General features: G+C 42.1%; 1 protein-coding gene across 2 annotated transcripts; it reads left to right on the top strand.

Annotated features, from left to right (window-relative positions):
- Positions 1-5,680: 5,680 nt before the first annotated feature.
- On the top strand, positions 5,681-17,292 carry wnt7ba (wingless-type MMTV integration site family, member 7Ba). Of its 2 annotated transcripts, none has more exons than XM_044108902.1 (4): positions 5,681-9,295; positions 10,177-10,403; positions 13,490-13,761; positions 16,108-17,292. In XM_044108902.1, the coding sequence occupies exons 1-4, from the start codon at positions 8,754-8,756 to the stop codon at positions 16,585-16,587; spliced, it is 1,521 nt and encodes a 506-aa protein (XP_043964837.1). In that variant the 5' UTR covers positions 5,681-8,753; the 3' UTR covers positions 16,588-17,292. The 2 variants fall into 2 exon arrangements, with proteins under 2 accessions (XP_043964837.1, XP_043964838.1); XM_044108903.1 differs by having other exon boundaries at positions 9,118-9,305.
- Positions 17,293-17,889: the final 597 nt, after the last annotated feature.

Here is a 17,889-nt window from a genome sequence, read left to right as displayed (position 1 = left end):
GTGGTGAACGGTGCTGAATCTCCTGGAATAGGCCGGCGTTCTCCAGTTTTCATTTTGCAATCACATCCTCTCTGTGCTCAGTCCACACCACATCTCCAGACAGTATGGATGGCAGCTGAGACAAAGCCCAGCATTCTCCAGCACAGAGGGCCCCCTCTTACTTTTATTTCAGGCCACTGCTCTCAGACACAGACCATTCTGCGCCGAGCACCCAAAGATGGCAGCCAGAAAGGGGAAGGAGAGAGAAAAGGGAACGAGGTAGGCCTGAGGAGGCTGAGGGGGGACGTGTGGAAAAAGAGGGCGGAGGCTCTGGCGAGAACCAAAACTCGCTGACATCCTCACTACCTGATGGTTACTCTGGCCTGTTTCAACCCCCCCCCTTCCACTGTGCTGCAGTGCGGTACCACGCCCCACTTTGTACTGCAAAAAAAAAAAAAAAAAAAAAAAAAAAACTTAAAATTGGACACGCACAAGGACAGCTGAGTCAGTCACTCCGAGTAGATTACATTCAAACTTCGGTCTGGGTGCAGAAAGTTCTGTTAAACCCCCGAAAAGCTCAGTGTGGGTGTTAAACGTGCAGCATAGTTCAGGGCTCGGCCTTGCTTTGTTAGGCCTAACAGTGGCTTTCATTTGAACTCTGGTTTAAATGTGAGGTGAAAATTTGGATTTTGTGAAATGATTTGGGTATCTTTTCCACCTATGTAACCCGCACTAATACATCAGATGTGTTAGTAAATGGATTATAAATGGACGTATGTTTAAATTAGCACCTTATTAAACTAACTTATGTACTCAGTGTTTTTGAGGGCACACCAAGCATCTAATTGAGATGGAGATAACGGAGAATCCCACATATTAGTAGATGCATAAAACGTATTTGAATGTTCACACAGATATGTGTGTGTATAGATATATACATATGTGTGTTCACATGCATATGGGTATACATATGTATGTAGATATATGGAGGCAGGTGTGTGTGTTTGTGAATGGGTATATATGTGTTCATATGGGTATGTTTCTGTTGAACAAAGGGGTGAAGGACAATAAGCTACACTTCTTCTCACTCCTTTTTTAATATGTCAACTATTTTTATTTGGGTTTTTTTGGGTTATGTGAAATGTATGCTGTGTTGTAATAAGTGCGGACTAAATATTTACATATTCAAAGTAAATCAATTTGAAATGTAGTGAATCTGATGTTCATGTAGGATCCTTCATTTGATCTAGAGGAACTGATTGTACAAAGGTATCAGTCGGGAGATGGGTAGAAAAAAGTTCTGTACACACCATGAAACAGTGAAGGCAGCCATCTGTTATTGAAGGAAGTACGGAACGACGGGGACATTACAAAAACTGGACTTTTCTCCAAAACAAGTTCAAAGACAAGACTGCAACTGTACAGAGAAGCGACCGAGTAGCACCAAAGAAGCTGCAGGAATTACTGCTGGTCTTTATGTTGCAGCAATCTCCTGCGATGTCAATATGTCTAGGCTGAGGAGCAGGATTACAAAACACACAGAAGTCTCCCAAAACCTGGTGGAAGGTTGCTGAATCTCTGGGTAGGTTTCCCACAAACAACCCCTGGGAATCATGGAAAGAACACCATTCCCAAAGTAAAACACGGTGGTGGCAGCATCAGATGGAAAACAGGATTTTGTCACAGGAGGCGGATAGTTATGAATTGTTCCAAATATCAGCTTTGGTTGAATACGTTTAGGGGTCGGATAAAAACAAGCTGGAAATTAATGACACTGTATTAAGTAAAATAATATAATGACTTAGTAACAGAAAAATAAGACAAAGAAATTTTTAGAAATGTGGTCTCACCTGAAGGGGACTCAAGGCAAGAGATGTGCTTACAATCAGACAGATTTGGAAAACCTTTGTCAAAAAGTCAAGATCTGAAATCCTTTCCTCCTTCACATAGATGTGATATATTTAAGCTAAACAGTACAAGATTAATATTAAATAGTTATGGAACAATTTACTACGATTTCATTTTGTTACATTGTTGCCGAGACTTCTGAGAGCTTGATCGCTGCATGTTAGAATTAATTTAAGTATGCACTCACGACTGTTAATAAAACCTTTCCGAGAGGACCCACGGTTGGATGAGCATGCATGTTTTCACAGCAACGCTCTGTTTGAGGAAGGATAACAGCTTTTCCCTGAACCTTCTCGGAAACAAAAAGAAAAAAGAAAAAAAAGAAAAAAAAAGAGAAGGATCTCCGAAGGTCACCTAGAGCGACTGAACCTCCCAGAGGTCTAACATCCATCAGAAGCGTGAGAAACCGTGCCCACATCTCTGTCTGAAAGCGAGGCTGCGCCGGCTCTATCGCCTTATTATCAGCAGAGAAGTAGTTGGGCAGTGTGTGTTGTGGCTCGGTTGCCACAGGTAACAGGTCAATGATTACAGAGAGGGGTGACCGAGGGTGTCCTCAAGCCGAGGTCAGAGGGATAACGGCGGGCGCGGCTGCAGCTCCTGGGCTGTGCTCTCATTAGAGTCATATCTGCTTCGTACCCATTCTCTGGCGGATGTAGATTTGAAGTAATCTACACCAACCTACAGGAAACAATATAAACTTTTTTAGTAGCTCTGACTGTGAAGGAAGCTAAAGATTATGGGTATGTAAGAAGGCCCTGCAACCTCAAGACAATAAATATCTCTTGTGCCGCTATAGTTCTGAGTTGCACAAGACAAAGGGGTGAGACGACAACAGAGGAAATACCAAAAGGTGAAGACAATCTGGTTGTCAAGCTAACTCAGGTGGGCTGGCTGCATTCTGAATGGTTGTGTGTTTAGTAACTTGAGTACTCATCAATAGGACAGCTACTTTTAGTTGGTATTTGGGATTAGTCCACTTCTACTTTCTAACTTCTGTTTAAAGAAACCTTCTATCTTGACTCAGTAACAGCTTTTGTTGCCCTCTGTTTGATTTTGCTGCATATGTAACCATTGTTGCACTCGTTGCTCGGCCTCCTGAAGAGGCTGTGGGTACGGTTTTTGCAGCGTCATTACAACCACCTATTACTTGAAATGAATTGGTACCACACATCCTCCCTAAATCAAGCATCTAATTCAAAGTTCTCATTCTGCTTTGTAAAGACAACTGACCTGGAATGACTCCTGTTTGGCGGGTTAAGTTGCTTTAGAAAAATCTTGTCCTTGACACTGCAGTGGTTTTTGATATGGGCAGTTGCTCAGGGCAGCATCTGAAATGGAACGGATACATGAGTACCGCTTAAAGAAACTATATAACTCTGATCTTTCCCTTTTCTCACACTTCACCGGTCTGAATGGTTACAGACAGCCATTGTCAATGCAGCCCAGGAGAACAATTGAGTTCCTATGCTGTGTCTGACCAGGAACAGGAGGTAAACTTCTACACTGACGACTCCAAGTAAATTATGCCTTCAACAGACAGTACATTTGCATTTTAGAATAGATTGTGTGACTAAATCAGCATGCTCAGATTTATTCAAGACAAAACAGTGATACTTTGACATCCAGTTCAAGAACACACACAGCTAAGGAGGACTTCATAAAACAGGTCACACTTTATAAGTCACATTGTCGCCCTATTCCATCTTTCACTCCCTTGTCTCTCGGAGATCGAGGCACCGCCCGCCGTCTGTTCTCCCGCGCTCTGCTCGCTCCTCCCTCCCACCCTATCCCCTTTCTACATGACATCATCTGCACATCTGTCGTCCCAACAGGGTGCTGGTGACACAGACAGGCCACAAAAATCAGACGAGCTCTCGCTCTCCTTTTTTGTCACCGTCCCCCTTTCGCCTTCCTATCTCTCCTTCCGCCTTCGCAGTATTGTGTCCTGCAAATAATATAGCTGCGTGCTGCATTTTCATCTGCCTGCTTCCTCCAATGTGGCGCACACGATCCGAGCGAGGCAGGAAACGGCCATTAAACTAAATGATGCATGGGCCCGACTCCAGGCCTTGACCCGTGTGATTGTGAGCAAACTCAATCAGCGAGGTCAGCTTTAACGTGAGGTGACTCCTACAGGAAAATAAAAAATAAAAAATGACGCTTTTGCTTCACTTTCTCTGATTCGGGCCAATAGATCCCGATAAAACCAGTTAAGAGGTTTGTGGTTGTATCAGTTAATGTGTGTGTGTGTGTGTGTGTGTGTGTGAGGGTTACAGTGACAGAGAGCAAAGGGGGGAGTTTTGGTGTGCTTCGACAGAGTGGACCAGCCCATTAAGGCCCCGGGTATTTTCAAGGGGGAATAGAGACTTGGAGAAGTGCAACACATGTTTGATTCCCAAAGCCCCAAGCACAGCAATTCCTCACATATGAATTACTCGCAGATCAAAACCCAACTTGTAGCAGATCACACCAGCTGCTATGGATTTACAATTCTGCCGATGTATGTGAACAAAGACAGATAATCCTATAATTAGATAAACGGGGAAGTTTTGGGGGGTTCTTTTCTCCAAAAGAAAGTAAAATTTTGCAACAAAAAAGAAAAGAAAAAAAGCATGAAAAATAGAACACAAAGGATAAATAAATTAGATTTAATGGTCTCGGGTCTGTGTCTGAAAAGAAACGAAGCAAGGTAAACAAGTGAGGATGCAGTCGATTGGGAATGGAAACCAGGAGAACCGCTCCCTTTTACTCTAAACCAACAAAATCTGCTTCAGGGAATAAAGAGAGACTTTTTTTTTTTTTTTTTGAAATGTGTTGCAAATAAATCCAAAATGAAGCTTTGTAAAGAGCAACATTGTTACATATGTTATGAGCATTCTTCACTGTGTTGCTATGAAGACTAAATGTATGTGGAAACAAACAAATGTGATAGTTAACTTCTGAAATTTCGACGGTAGGAACCAAAATGGTGGAACTATCGAGAGCTGGTGGGGGCGATCGGTGGGCTGTACAGGTTTGCATCCAGTCAAACGTTGGAGTAAAGAGCCCCCTTGAGGATGTCAGAGGTATTGCCCGTCTAAACGATAAAAACGGTATTCTTAATCTTTGACCTTTGTTCACATTTTATCAACCATAGGGTCAAGCATTTTTTTGACTGAGTTTTGATGTGGCAGACCAACACAATGATGTGAAGAACTGAGCTATTCAAAAATATTCTACAAATAAAAATCTGAATAAAACACAGAATGTATTTTTAGTGAGCCGCAATTTTGCTATGTCAACTTCTTCAGTTGTAAAATAAGCAGTTATCATTTATTGCAGAAAAAAAACCCAACTATAAATAATCATCTTAAACAACGGAAAACTGTTTAAAACGCAGCAGCACTTGCCATTTTGGTAACGTGCTACATACAGCTAAACATTCACTAACGTTCTATATTGGTGCTTTGTCTCCCTCTGCAGGTACAACTGAGTAACAACAGCACTGACAAAATAAGTAGAGACATTAAGGAGAACTTTCAGATTTTGTAGAAAGGTTTAGCAGAAAAACTAATTGTCAGAGACAGAAAAGGTAATCCAATATTTTTTTTAGATTCAGCATTTTCGACACTACACAATAGTGTTTATTTCCCTGCTTAGTATTTGATTTCTTTCTTCTCTTTTTTTGGCTATGATTTGTTCCAATTTGGACACAAACATGTGCAAACACTCTGACTTTGCATGTCAACACAAAAACATAAATCCTACTCACATAAAACAACACATCTCCAAGGACGTTTATGTGCCTCGTAACGTCGCTAAAAAATATAGCTCGGCTTTCCTCTGATCTTGAAGAAGAGGTTGGGGTGGGGGGGGGAGGCTTCGAGATGCTCAGTTTGGTAATCTCTCAAGAGCAGGATGCTCGCTCTTCAACGTGGAAGCAATTTCCCTCCGTCAGCTCCGTCTGGTTTCCCTGAAACTCGGAACAACTGTAAATTACATTTGATTAAAAAGCGGCGTGTTTTGATTTACTGGCTTCGCCTTTGGGGGGGAAAAGTTCTGCGTTTTATCTGTGAAATCGAACATCCCTGCTGTGAGCAGGAGGCGGTGATAGTCATCTCTAACCAAAACCCCTGGGCCCGGGCCCAGTGTTTCCACTCCCCGCCATTACATATTTAAATATAAGTTCCATGTGTTTGCCCTATTAGCGGCTAAACAACGTTGCTGACATTGTGGCTGGGCTTAAAAGCAAACTTGAGCAATGCATAGTTAAGGACCTACGTGAAGCACAGGACCTGAACGCATCACCAAGGTCTTTGATGCCTCGGTCCAATTAAAGCCCACATGACCTGTTGAAAAAAGAATGCTTTGATTCTTTTTCCATCGTTGTTTTTTTGTTTTCTCGCCCAAACAAATGCTTAATAAGGCATGTAAATAGTGATCAATAATGAATATTAATCATGTCCTGTTCCAAACTAGACGCCTCCAGAAACATTAAAGACTTACTTTGAAGAAACCCCGCAGGTTGACTTGTCAGAAAAATTGCTGTTTTAGCTCTTTTTGTGTGTGTGTGTGTGTGTGTCTGTGTGTGACGCATTTCACTCCGATCATCTGAAACCGTTTTAACCCGAATGTTTGTCCAAAGACAATCTTGTATCTCTCTGGCTGTATTTGTTGTAGTAAATATATATAATAAATAGATTAGTCCTCGTTTTGTGTTCCTCATTTCTTTTCAAGCAGACTTTTCCTCAAGCTAAATAACTGTAGAGTTAAACTACACCAATATTTAGATCCTGTATGTCGAAGTCCTGATCACGTCGGGGTAAATATACCCAATGGTTAGTTTATGGTTCGATAATGGATAGTTAAGCATAATCTAATTGTACCCTCGAGATGACATTTGAGACGTACAATTAATGTTAAGTTGATTATTAACAACTTATGAAATGAGAGAGGAACAGTTCAGCATATAATTAGTTCATGTTTAATGATTTCTGTCTTTGCGTCTCTTAATTGTTTCTTTAAAAACTCCTTTTGTGACTAGATTGTAAAAACAGTTTACTGACCATAAACTGACCATAACCTAATCACTGAAATGATCTATGAAGAAAATAACATGGGGAATTAAACATTAGGTAACCAATGATCATTACTCATTAATTTACCAGTAAGTAACCAGTTTAAAACGCAGCAGCGTAATGTGGTGAGAAATTAATAATAACGTAATGTGCACAAGAGATTAACTAATCATAGTAACAATTTTTTTAAACAAGATTTCAACAACAAGTAATACTTTTCTGGGAATCAACTAACTGATTCAAAACAGAATCAAAACTTGATTAGATAACAAATAACTGAGCATTAACTAACATTAATTAATGATTGGTTATTAAAAACAACGACATAGGGAATGAATAACTGACTAATTACCTACTAGCCAGCATTAACCATGTGTTCTAGATCCAAATGGAGTCTGAAATTAATCAGGAGGTAATGAATATAAACAGGAGTGGATGGAGTAAATCATTAAGTGATACTTTGTAGATCACAAATTAACATTAATCATTGTTTATAAATGAAAATTAAACAACTCAAACTCCACTAGCTACTCAAATGTTAAAACAAAAGTTAGTTTAGCAGGTAATTCTTTAGGTCCTTGTGAGTTTCCGTGTAAATTCAGTAAACTTATTTCACAGAGTCCGAGGAGTCGACTGGACCGCTGCATTTCTGTTTCTCATTGGCCATGAAATCATTGTGCACCACAAACAAACACACAAAAGGATTACAAGTCAATCAAGTCAAAAGATATATTTGAGAAAGTCCAAAATAAGTGTTTGTTTACAGTAAACAGCTAGGCAAGCATTTCCATCCAAAGGGCAGAAAAAGAGCTTTTCTGACTGTTTCTGAATGTGACTCCATTAAAATTAAGTAATTTGAGAACATAAAAAAATAATCATAATAATAAAAAAAATCCTTCCATACTCAAGATTCCCCAGGCAATTCCTTCAGTAATCCTGAGTGGAAGATAACGATAAGAAATGGCTTTGCAGCAAAAACGTTTTTCTCTGAGTTTTTCCTCGGTGTCACCACAAGAGGGCGTAATGTTCGAATACGCACCAGAGAAGTTCAAACTGATGAAAACCTATTAAATGACATTTAATACAGAAATATTGAAAAGTATGCACACGTCGGGGCTCCTGGTGCACGAATTACGTCATGTAGGTGATCATTCTGTGGCTCAGGCTGCTTAATGGCGATATGGATCAAGTGCCGTAAACGTCTAAGGTTTTTTTACACGGACTTTGGACTTTATAGAGACACATTGGACCAACACGAGCAGAAGAAAAACAACTGTTTTTTTTTTTGGTTTTTTTTATTGGTCATAATATTATAATTCTCTGATAAGCTGAATATTGTGTTTTCTTTACCTCGAAACTACTATAGTCATCTGAACTGAAATACTATTATAAATCTTTATGATTAGTTTTTTTTTTGTGTTTTTTTAATCAAGTTATTGCGATTAAATAATCTAGCGAAAAAAATTCTAATCTTTATTGAGATGCAGCTATAACAGACAAGTGGTGCATTTTTGTAGTCGCAGGGTTTGTTTATACATCAGGCTGACTACAAACTGTTTTTGCGGTCTGGACAAAGTCAGCGGAAACATTGAAAAGACAAAGAACATCAGCGCTAATTACTTTTTATTTTTTTTTATGTTTTAGCATTGACTTAAAAGATACCTAGTGTATTGAATGACATGTTGCCGTTTTCGCAGCAGAGCTGAAACTCAATCTGCTAACTTTTAAGAGGGATTTAGTCAAAACCTAAGGATTATTCGTGTGAATAACTCTAAACGAAACGTGAAAACCACCATGTCTTGAATCGAGATGTGGAGGGAGCGAAATGGGGGCGAGGGGGTTGATGGGCGGGGATGTGGGGGTGTGCAGGCTCATTCCAGTGGGCTGGTGCACTCCCTTCCATCTCCACAACATTCCCACTTTTGGAGACCTGACCAAAGCGCGTCCGGACTCGGAGCCACGTGTCCCCCCCCCTCATCCCCCCACTCCCACCTTCCCTCCGTTTCCTCTTTTTCTTCCCCCGACCATCACCCTACCAAGCCCTCTTTCAGGCCAGGTGTCAGGAGCGCCCATCGGCCGGGAGATGCAGCGTCTGGTCTGCCGCACACGGACAGCGGGCTCGGAGCTGCCGCAGAGCGCCTCGGCTCCCTCCGGACTGCTTCTAACACTCCTTTGAATCCACAAATAAGGACATACTTCTTCACAATCATTTTTTTACCTCCCTCCTCCCCCCCAAAAAAAGAGAGAGGGCAAAGCAGGTTGTGTTCAATGCGTAGCCATGCTTCTCATCTCGTCTCGCAGTGCGCTGCTGTCCGTCTACTACCCGCAGATCTTCCTCATCCTCACCAGCGGTAGCTACCTGTACGTTATTCTGAATGCGCATGCTTGCTTCCTTTGAATTTGATGCGCTTTTATTTCCTGCAGCCTCTATTGCGTGCGTAAATTGTGAGCCAATCACGCACAAAATTGGCACGTCAACACTAGAAACCACAACATATTTTCGACCACGTTGTAAAAAAAAAGAAGAATCTATTTTAGATCCTTATATATGTTTATATATGTATTTTTACTTTTACGTCATTTGGTATTGCTGTTATTTTTCTGTGGAATACTTTGGAAAGAATCTGTGGAAAAACGCGCGACTTCTTTTTTTTTTTTTTCCTTGTTTAGTCATTTTCCTCCTCAGAGGAACACGAGCTGCTGATTTCTCCTCCAACACGCTGGCATTTTCATTCAGAAACTGAGCCATAAAACGGCTGAGTGAAAACTCGATCGACTGCAGCCAACATTTAATCTGCTGACCAGCTGATGAGATAACCTGCCTTTCGTGGATTTGCACCAGAACTTGGAAGCACCTCGTCAGAACCGTGGGACAGCAGCATATGGAAAATAGTTGTATTAAATGATTACTTCATGCTCTTTCAAAGAAAGAGGGGCCTTTGTAAGGAGCGTTTGGGACCTAGGGGCCCCACAATGAGAGTGATTGCTACACCATATTTGCCTCTCATTGAGAACAAGGGCAGGTTCTGCTATGAAATCCTTACCATAAACTATAGAGCTCTTTCTGCAGGGATGGCCATCAAAATGAGCTCAATATCAACTAGCCTGACTTAATAAAAATTATAACCGTCCATCAAATTCGGGTCCCCTTTCTGCTTTAAGAGAGAATGTTCTCCACATTTTTCTAGAAGACTGTTCTGGTAAAGTCTTTTCACAATCGTCATTCCTGCAGGGCGTTGTCCTCCGTGGTGGCCCTGGGCGCCAACATCATCTGCAACAACATACCAGGACTGGCACCCCGTCAGAGGGCCCTCTGCCAGAGTCGCCCGGACGCCATCATCATCATCGGCGAGGGCGCCCAGTTGGGCATCAACGAGTGCCAGTACCAGTTCCGCTACGGGCGCTGGAACTGCTCTGCCCTGGGGGAGAGGACGGTCTTCGGACAAGAGCTGAGAGTAGGTCAGTCTCGTCCGGGACTCGCCTCCTTTTGGGAGGGTTTTATTTGTATGGTTGCTTTGTGAAGCTTCAACAGTGGAAGAGTTGTAAAGAAAACATTCACGGCTCAGGTGGGAAAATCTGTTGACCAAATCATTTTTAGTCGCGCTCTCTGCAAATGTGGTCGTTATGAAAAGGTGGCAAGAGGAAAGTCACGAGAGAGAGGTCAGGTTTAAAGTTAAGCACCTGAGTTTAGCAAACATGAGGCAGGAGAGCGCTGATCTGATGAGAACAAAATTGTACTTTTTGGCGCAAAACCAACACTGTACCTGTTGGAAGCTATGTTGGAAAAGTCCAATCAAAACCTAATTTGAAATTTGTGGTGAAAATGGACGCTTTTATCCAATTTGATGGAGCCTGTACATAGACTGTACATAAACTTCACTTTCTAAATGATACATACCCTAAAACCCTTGGTATCTCTATGGTTGTCTGGTTTACATTATAACATAACGTTCCAGTATTGAAACTTTAAGGGTTTCTTCTAACAGGCATACATACTTTCAACATTCAACGGAACAAGTTCAATTGCAAAGTTTTAAAGATTTCAGCACCCAAGCAAACATTTCATCTGAAGCAATGTCCCAAAGTGAGTGAAGACATTTTTGTGTCAGGCTCATCAGGTTTCTGAAATTCATACCTGTGTAGTCTATTAACACCAACTAAAAATCCACTCAGTTCGACATTCTTTAAAATTTTGACTCCTCACAGGCGCCTCTTTGCTCCTAATGTGAACCTCATCCATAAATTGCTTCGGGTCTAGAATGTTTTGTTGCGGTTTTGCTGTGGGTTTGGATGCAAGTTTAATCAAGCAGTTCTGGGAGCGATCACTTTCTGCTGTCTGCAGATAGGTTTTCTCAGAGTAAACAAATTTAAAGAGACACTTGAGATCCATTTTTTTTCTTGTCTTGTCAAGTCCAGTTAAGAAAAACAATTAAAGAAGTTATGTGTCACAATCCATTAAATAAGGGCTTTATCAAAATGGGTTGAAACATTGGGTTTGGCTGTCTAAACCAAGACTCTACAACAATCTTGTCCTGTAAGTAAATCTTACACAAGTTTACGATGGCGACCTTTAGGGCCTGTGAATTCATTAGGCTTAGCCCGGAAAGATTCATGCAAACCACTAATTAAAGGCAGCTCCGGCAGCTGGATGGCAACGATGGGACCCTGAATGCAACGGCATTCAATCAAAACAAATCACAGCGGGAAGAAATGGTTGTTTGGCCACTGCTTGAGCCCGATACCTTGAGAAAGACTCAGCAGCATCGAACAACTTATCCGAATCGCTCGCAGATTTAGCTTGATGAGGGAAGACTTCAGCATTTGTGGGGGAACTGCAGACTCGACGGTTTCAGTGAAGGAGTTTTTTACCTGGGAAGGGAGCCATCGAAAGGAGACACCATGCATTAATACCCTGTGGTAAACACTTGAAGGGGGAGGATATCCCATATCCCGTTAACAACATTAGCACCAATAAATTAATTTTCCCCCTTTGACTCCATAAGCTCTTTGTTATGAAGCTCAAACAGTAAGCACAGAAAAGGTCGTAAATGGGTTAAGACCATCCACAGATCATCTGGCTGTGTTATGCGGCATCATTTGCTGCAATTTCCTTAGTCAGAAAAAGAACAACACTGTATGACACAATAAAGCACAGCAAGCCGTAGTCAGCCAGCAGATGTCACTTTGTTTCCTTCAGAGTCCTGATGACAAGCCAAGCACTAACTGCTGAGACAGAGCCATCTGAGGCAAGACATGCAGAGACAGTCTGCTGTCTGTGTTAAATACTTCTGAGCAATGATCTCAGAGAAGCAACTGTTGCTGCTCATCAATCTGTGAAAGGATTAGAAGGTCGTTTAGAAAACAACTTGCATTGACTATGGTGTTGAAGGCAGTGCGAGTGTTCTCCAAAACCAACTTTTTCTACCTGCCTGTGGTCGTGATGTTAGAGCCAGTATGTGTGGAAAACATTCAGTGCAGTTGCCAACCCTTGTGGCTGTTAACATCTCTGCAAACTCAACAGCTGAGACCAAGCAACATTTAGAAAAACTGCTAACAAACCGCCAAATAACACTTCCCAGGCTCCAGAACTTGTTTGCACGGTTCACCAGACTCAAGAACAAGACAGCAGAACAAAATGAATCTGAATAAACCACAAAGACTTCTGTCTCCTTTAGACCAATGAGGCCAAGGTGGAGATTTTCATAATACGCAGTGCCACATTTGGTGAGTCACACTGTTTAAGGAGCCAGTCATTTTTCCCACTAGGAATATACGACCATTGGTTTTAGTTCCTCAAGACACTACCAATAAAAAAATTAAATAAAAACATTGACAAAGTGAGCCATCAGAATAACACTGTCCACCCTAGCTTCTCAAAAGCGTAGTTGTAGTGCACTAAAGCTTTTTAGAGACATTAAAAAATTGTGATAACTTCATAGAAAAAGTTTTATTGTGTCTACCTTAATGAGATTGTGATTTTGCCTCAAGTTTAGACCTCACATTCCCAAAGACATTGTGACAGAGGAAATCCAAAGGGGGGAATGCCTGGCAATCAGCAAAGGGTTTGGAGTGGCTTAGTCATAATCCAGCTATAAAACCAAACTTTAACGAGGTTGCTCATGCCTAAAAACCCAGAAATGTGGCCGCGTTAAAACAATTCTGCAAAGTAGATCGAGATAAAATTCCGAGATGTGAAAACGCTCACTGCAAAAGAACCGATTCCGCATTCTCTGAGAACTGAACGTGTTCTTGATGGGGTTAAGTTATAAAGACTGTCCTGATAATTAGTTCAAAAATGTCTTTGATCAACTTTGTTGGCAAACCATGCTGGAATAGTTGGGAGAATATGTTTGGGAGAATCTTCTTATAAGTGGACATTGTTCATGGGCTGTGTTTATGGGTAAAAAGTTGAGATAAAACTCTTGGATCCCTAACAGTAACCAAAGTCAAAGAAATATATACATTACTACTTTAACCCAGACTCTCAAGTACGTCGAGTCATTTAATTATTGATTTGCATTCCAATTCTGTCCTCCTTTCTCCAGGCAGCAGGGAGGCAGCATTCACCTATGCCATCACAGCCGCTGGAGTTGCCCATGCGGTGACGGCGGCCTGTAGCCAAGGCAACCTAAGCCAGTGTGGCTGTGACCGCGAGAAGCAGGGCTACCATGACCGGGAGGAGGGCTGGAAGTGGGGAGGCTGCTCAGCAGATGTCAAGTACGGCGTGGAGTTTTCGCGACGCTTTGTGGACGCTCGTGAGATCAAGAAAAATGCCCGCCGGCTGATGAACCTCCACAACAATGAGGCGGGTCGAAAGGTAACACACTGAGGTCCGATTTGATCAAATGGAAGGATCTTATTAATCAGAGGTGTAGACTTGAGTCACTTGACTTCAGACTCAACTCGGACTATAAAATCAATGACCTGTGATTTTAGTTGTGCTTGAGTGTCCAAAAATACTTAATATCTTACACCAAATAGAAAAAGGATTTTGAGTAAGTTAGACATTTCTTGGGGGAGTTGACTGCCACATATGACAATTTGCTACAAATTGGGAGATCAGACTCCCAACGATCTGCCAGATGATCTGTGGAGGGGCCAGTTATCCTGAGACATCTTTGCTTCTTTTAGCTGGATTGTCTGAGAGCTCTCTTTAGCTCCTATGAACATAGCATATGATGCAATCATGTCAACATTGACCAAATCCTTTGAATGTATCCAATACCTGGCTGATTCTATGCCACAACCAATTGGGGCACCTCTGCCGGCATAAGAGGAACCAACCTAGGACTAGGTGTACCAAATAAAATGGCCCCCAGAGTTTAAACCTTCCAATGGGTCTATATTCAAAAATTTTATTCAAGTTCAAAAGTACTTTATTGATCCCAATGGGAAGTTATATAAGATATGAGTAAGGAGTAGCTAAAGGAGTGGTTCATTGATATTTAATTTGAAGAAAATGTGTTTTCACAAAGTGGGACTGTTTCTGTCATTGTTACAGAGCAGCGGTGTCAAACTCCAGTCCTCGAGGGCCGCTGTCCTGCAACTTTTAGATGTGCCTCGGCTGCACCACACCTGAATAGAATAATTAGGTCATTAAGGCTCTGGAGAACTGATCTACACAAGGAGGAGGTAATTAAGCCATTTCACTCCAGTGTTTTGTACCTGTGGCACATCTAAAAACTGCAGGACAGCGGCCCTCGAGGACTGGAGTTTGACACCTGTGTTATAAAGGGATTGGACTCAGCAAACAGAATGGCTCAGCCAAGCTCCATTCCTTCAGGAACCGCCACTTACAACAAATATTTCATGTCCAAGATGTTGTTTTATTCTCCTCAAAAGACAGTGAGAAATGACAGTCATCTTATGTTTTTTTTCCTAAAGAGTCCAATGATCTGTGTTCTTTTTTATTTGCAACAGTGGTGAAAATGTAAGGTGTAAATGTAGAGCCTTTGCATTTTGGCCCAGCTTTTTCTTCACCAAGAGAGACGGAAGAAGCATTCCTTCTCCTGCTCGGTTCATCCATCACTCATGAACAAAACATTCAAGTCAAAGCAACGAATATTCTTGCAATCCTCCCTCTATTCCCTTCTCAGCGACCGCATGCCTGCATACGTGCGCACACTGATCCAGCCGGAGTCAAGAACCGCTTCCAAAACCTTGATAAGCCACTTCTGATTTGAATAATGACGTGCACGAACAAGCAGCCTTCTGTTATTAGAGCTTCAGTGACATAACAGGAAAAATACATCAAGTGTGGATCTTGATCAGAGGAAGCTTCCCCCCCCCCCCCGCTTTACATCAAAATCAATCACCTGTCTATTTTGTCATTTGAATGTATTTATAGGACGTTATAATGTATATCTGACTCAAACCACCATGTAAGAATATACACATGTAGAGTTACGCAACAGTTCTGGTCAGTCAACTCCCGTCACTCCATTCTGTGGTTTGAAGAAAGGTAATGTTAATTAGAGACTCCAGCTCGGAGCTACGAGCCTTTTCTCCTGGATTTTTTGACACAATGTTGGCTCGCCAGTTGCTGTGCTGAAAGTTAAAGTGGTCGTCGAAATCCCAGCTCCCCAAAAAGAGACAGGCTTAACCGTTTACGACGACGTCACATTTACCTTGCACAGGGTTTATACAGGTCTCTCGTACTCGAATTTAAAACTTTTTAAGACCACTATGAGTACAATTTAAGACGCATGTCACAGCAGTGGTGTGCGAAAGAAATACAGGGGACCGAAATTGTGAAATTGCTGGGGTCTTTTTGTGTCTCTTGGCAGCAATTTTGTGCTTCTCACATGGTATAAAACTCTCTAGCAAGTCTTCAGGATTTAGCAGCCTTAACCACCTCGAGTCAGAACATAATGAGTGAAGATGTTTGTGTGTGACTCAAACCCTTACCGGATAGAAAGATCACATGAGAAAGACCTACATAAAATGTGAGATCAGACAGTGTTGCCACAACAAGATTTAAGACCTGTAATTAAAGTATTCAAGGTAATCTTAAATTTAAAGACATTTTAAGCCTTAAAGTTTAGACAAATGAATTTAAGACTCTTTAAGGACGCGCTGACACCCTGCTGTCAGTATGGATTTTCAGCACCTGTCAGTTTTGTTTTTCTAAGACACGCTGAACCTCAACTGTCTTTGCGAGCAGATCCTGGAGGAGAGGACGAAGCTGGAGTGCAAGTGTCACGGCGTCTCCGGTTCCTGCACCACCAAGACCTGCTGGATCACCCTGCCGAAGTTCAGAGAGGTCGGCTACCTGTTGAAGGAGCGCTACGGCGACGCGGTGCAGGTGGAGCCTGTCCGGGCCTCGCGGCTCCGCCAGCCCTCCTTCCTGCGCCTGAAACAGGCCCGGGGCTACCAGAAGCCCACGGACACGGACCTGGTGTACCTGGAGCGCTCGCCGAACTACTGCGAGGAGGACAAGATCACGGGAAGCACGGGGACGAGGGGCAGGCTGTGCAACGGCACTTCCACTCACACGGACGGATGCAACGTGATGTGTTGCGGCCGGGGCTACGACACGCACCACTACACGCGGGTCTGGCAGTGCAACTGCAAGTTCCACTGGTGCTGCTTCGTCAAGTGCAACACCTGCAGAGAGAAGTCGGAGGTTTTTACCTGCAAGTAGGCGCAAGGCAACGGGGACTCCGAAAACGACGGGCCTCAAGATATTTATTACATTTTGCACATTTTGGCATCGTATTTCTAAAGAAACAGAAACTCAAGCTGAATTTGAGCTGCAGAAGTCACTGGGAGCAACAGAGACGGACGACTTTGCAGAGGTTTTCAACTTTTTTCAAATATTCTTACGCAACAGCCGCAAACTTGAACATATTTTTTTAGGGATTTTTTTTAGTGATAGACCAGCAATAAGTAGTTGCTGCAGCTTTGAACAAGCATGAAAACATTTTTTTGTTTGTTTTGTGGACAGTAATTTTCCCGTCTTGGAAGATTTTTTTTAGTTGGATTTAGAGCTGAGCTTTGACTGGGCCACTAACAGTCACTGTAGCTCTGGTTGTATATATTTTTAGATGAAAAAGTCTGCATATAATTTTCTTTCCACTTCACAATTACGCATTACTTTATGTTGGTCTATCACATGAAAACACTAAAACATATTTAGGTTTGTGGCGATTACTTTTGCAGGAAAACTATTCGCTTCCATACTGGTGTTAAGAGGACGTTGCATTACTAAGGCAAATTTTTGACATCGAGCAACGGCTGTTGGTTATTATTTTAACATTTATGTTCTGGGGAACATAAATCAGAAATGTACTTTGGACTGCCTTGGAAGAAGCCTCCACATGCGACCCGAAGAAATGGCAGCCGAGCATCTTCTCACACTGTATTCTGTTTAAACACTGAAAAAAAATAAGTAAATATATATATATATATATATATATATATATATATATATATATATATATATTAAAAATATTATTTATGTAGAACATCATACCACTCAAACATATTTCCTTCACAATGATCATCTTTTGTTATTTAAAACAAACTGTACCTTCTTTGGCACATTCAGACAGTCACGCTGCGCTACACTTTGCCTCAAGTTTTACACTAAGGGCTGGTGTTGAACTGGCACATTTTACGCATAAACCACCATCCCCAGGCCAGATGGGTTTGTTCCGCCAACAAATGCATTGCTTTAGGAATCCGACCTGTGAGTCTGAACGGCCCTCCATCCTGACTGCGCTCATTGTCTGGCTGTTGGACGAGCTGGTGCTTAGCAGAAAACCACGCGAGCCTCGCTGGGAAATCCACAGAGGAGCGATCGGGTCCAGACACATCCAGCGTCGCCGAGACGGAGAGTCCCACACGGCAGCCTCTGCTCACACAAAGCCTTCCAGCGTGGTTTAGGCCTGCTCAGGCAGATGGCATGGGACCGTAACCACATGGAAACGGGGAGAGAGAGGGA

The sequence above is a fragment of the Gambusia affinis genome, linkage group LG23 (assembly GCF_019740435.1).
Source record: "Gambusia affinis linkage group LG23, SWU_Gaff_1.0, whole genome shotgun sequence".
Classification (NCBI taxonomy): Eukaryota; Metazoa; Chordata; class Actinopteri; order Cyprinodontiformes; family Poeciliidae; genus Gambusia; species Gambusia affinis.
The sequence above is the reverse complement of the archived record's forward strand: the minus strand, read 5'-3'. Positions and strand labels throughout refer to the sequence as shown.